This window comes from Rhagoletis pomonella, unplaced genomic scaffold, assembly GCF_013731165.1.
Source record: "Rhagoletis pomonella isolate Grant_MI unplaced genomic scaffold, Rhpom_1.0 Rhpom_scaffold_00002, whole genome shotgun sequence".
Taxonomy (NCBI): Eukaryota; Metazoa; Arthropoda; class Insecta; order Diptera; family Tephritidae; genus Rhagoletis; species Rhagoletis pomonella.
The window spans coordinates 94,500,250-94,502,269 of record NW_023458556.1 but is presented as its reverse complement, the minus strand read 5'-3'; the positions used below and the strand labels follow the sequence as shown (position 1 = coordinate 94,502,269).

Genomic DNA, 2,020 nt, shown 5'->3' with positions numbered 1-2,020 from the left:
ACTTAATATTGTGTGAACATTTTGTTTTGCTTAGCTGTCATGCTACATTACTAATGTGATAAAATAACTAGAATATTTTATAATAATACTACGTTTCTAAATATATGTTTTTAAGATGTTTGCTATATAATTTTACACTGTTTAATTCATTGTAACATTGAACGATTTTTTCAACACGGCGGCAGCTCAGCGTTGAATTCTAAATATTACCGGCGCAACTATCTCTATTTGTTGCAATTGCATATTAATCAGCCGTTTCTAAGACGTAATTGTTGGATTCAACAGTTGCCAGCAGTTTCGTAGCTGATGAGCTAAACAGCTACGTCTTATGAACGCGCCCAATATCAAATGTAAAGGCAACCCATCTCATTTGACAGACACTTGACCCTTAACCTCGCGCGTATTTTTTTTTGTTTTTCGAACCGTTGAACCGAACCGAAACCCCGGTTCAAAGACCAAAAAAAAACGCATTGACGAACCGATCCAAAAGTGCAAAAACGGCTCGAACCGCTCAACCAAAGCGACAAAATTTTTCATCCGGTTCACGTCCCTGGTTTTTATTCCTACGACGCAATGTTAGATTTTATTTACAGTAACAATGAGTGCGTTTCACTTGTTAAAGCTAACTAGGCACTAACAGCGAAGAAATCTGTCTGATTTGTTCGCACAGCATTTCGCCACTAACGTCGCATAAATCAGATACATATAATATATAATAGATATACGTAAATTTACGCATATACAATTTTCAAATTGTGATGGCAAAAGTGTGTCATGCTGCAACGGTACCCAACGCCGGCAGTGCTTGCAGAAAGTATTTTTATGTATACAGAAATGCGAAAGCACAGCATATGTGATCAGTTGAAGGTTTCAGAGCGAGCGCAGCACAAGTTTTTGCGTAAAATATACGTATGTGGTGAACATCAAATTAAAGTTTGCTAAATCTGTGCCAATGAAATTTAATTTATTCTTTGTTTTTTCTTAAATAAAGTAAAATTGAATTTCCTTTTAAAATTTTGTACTTTATTTTAAGAATAAATAGTTTGATAAAAATTATTAATTTATTAATTAATCACTAAGTAAAATTTACGCATAATTGTTCTTAACGTAGGATGGAAGGACGTATGGTTCTAGGGTTAATCGGCGTACCGGAGGTTTGAGATGGCGATTGACGAACATATGTACAACATTAAGCGATGCATATAAATTAACGCTAGAGGTCCCATTCACATAAATGGGTACATCATTTTATATTAGTTAACGCTAACGGTACATTTAGAAATAACTATGTATTATTACGCATTTCTTTCAACTTCAACTAAAGTTTAGCGTAAAACTTAAGTTTAAACTAAAGTTTAGCGTAATATTTTAATCGTTTACTGAGTAATTGGAAAGAAATTGTTAGATTGTTTACTTTGACTCTTATTTTAAAAATAGAAAAACCAGGAAATAAATTTATTTACAGTTTAATACGTATATGATGGGATTAAAGTTCTAACAATAATACTTTTGTTTTTCAGACGGGTGGTTCGCAAAGCAATTGCAAGGGTCTACATCGTCATGCACCAGAAACAGAAGGAAAATCTCCGGAAAGTTTTTAAGAACAAGAAGTATAAGCCGTTGGACTTACGAAAAAAGAGAACTCGTGCCGTTCGCAAGGCCTTGACTCCCAGAGATGCGAATAGAAAAACTCTAAAGGAAGTTCGCAAGAGGTCCATATACCCAACAAGGAAGTATGCGGTCAAGGCATAAACACTTTAATTGGTTATAATAAACATTACAAAATAAAATACAAAGTATTTTAAATACTACTTTTAATGCCGAATTAGCTCTTTCAGTGAAATTTTTCGTAGTATTTAAAATTAACTTCTTGAATTTAGTTCTGTCGATAAACTCGGGTTTATAAAAACTGGCGTGGCAAGTATTTAATCATTTATGCAACCGCGCAGTGAGAGGGCAGGACCAGGAGGGCAGGAGTTTACTGAAAACACCTTCACATCGCTCCCCACACCAACCGACG

General features: G+C 34.7%; 1 protein-coding gene across 1 annotated transcript; it reads left to right on the top strand.

The window, feature by feature from the left end:
- Positions 1–1,520: 1,520 nt before the first annotated feature.
- Positions 1,521–1,825, top strand: LOC118734206 (60S ribosomal protein L35; the record flags this gene model as incomplete). Its single annotated transcript, XM_036463926.1, is given in 1 exon segment — positions 1,521–1,825. A coding segment is annotated over 1 exon segment (232 nt), but the record flags the coding sequence as incomplete, so codon positions are not given.
- Between the last annotated feature and the right edge of the window lie 195 nt (positions 1,826–2,020).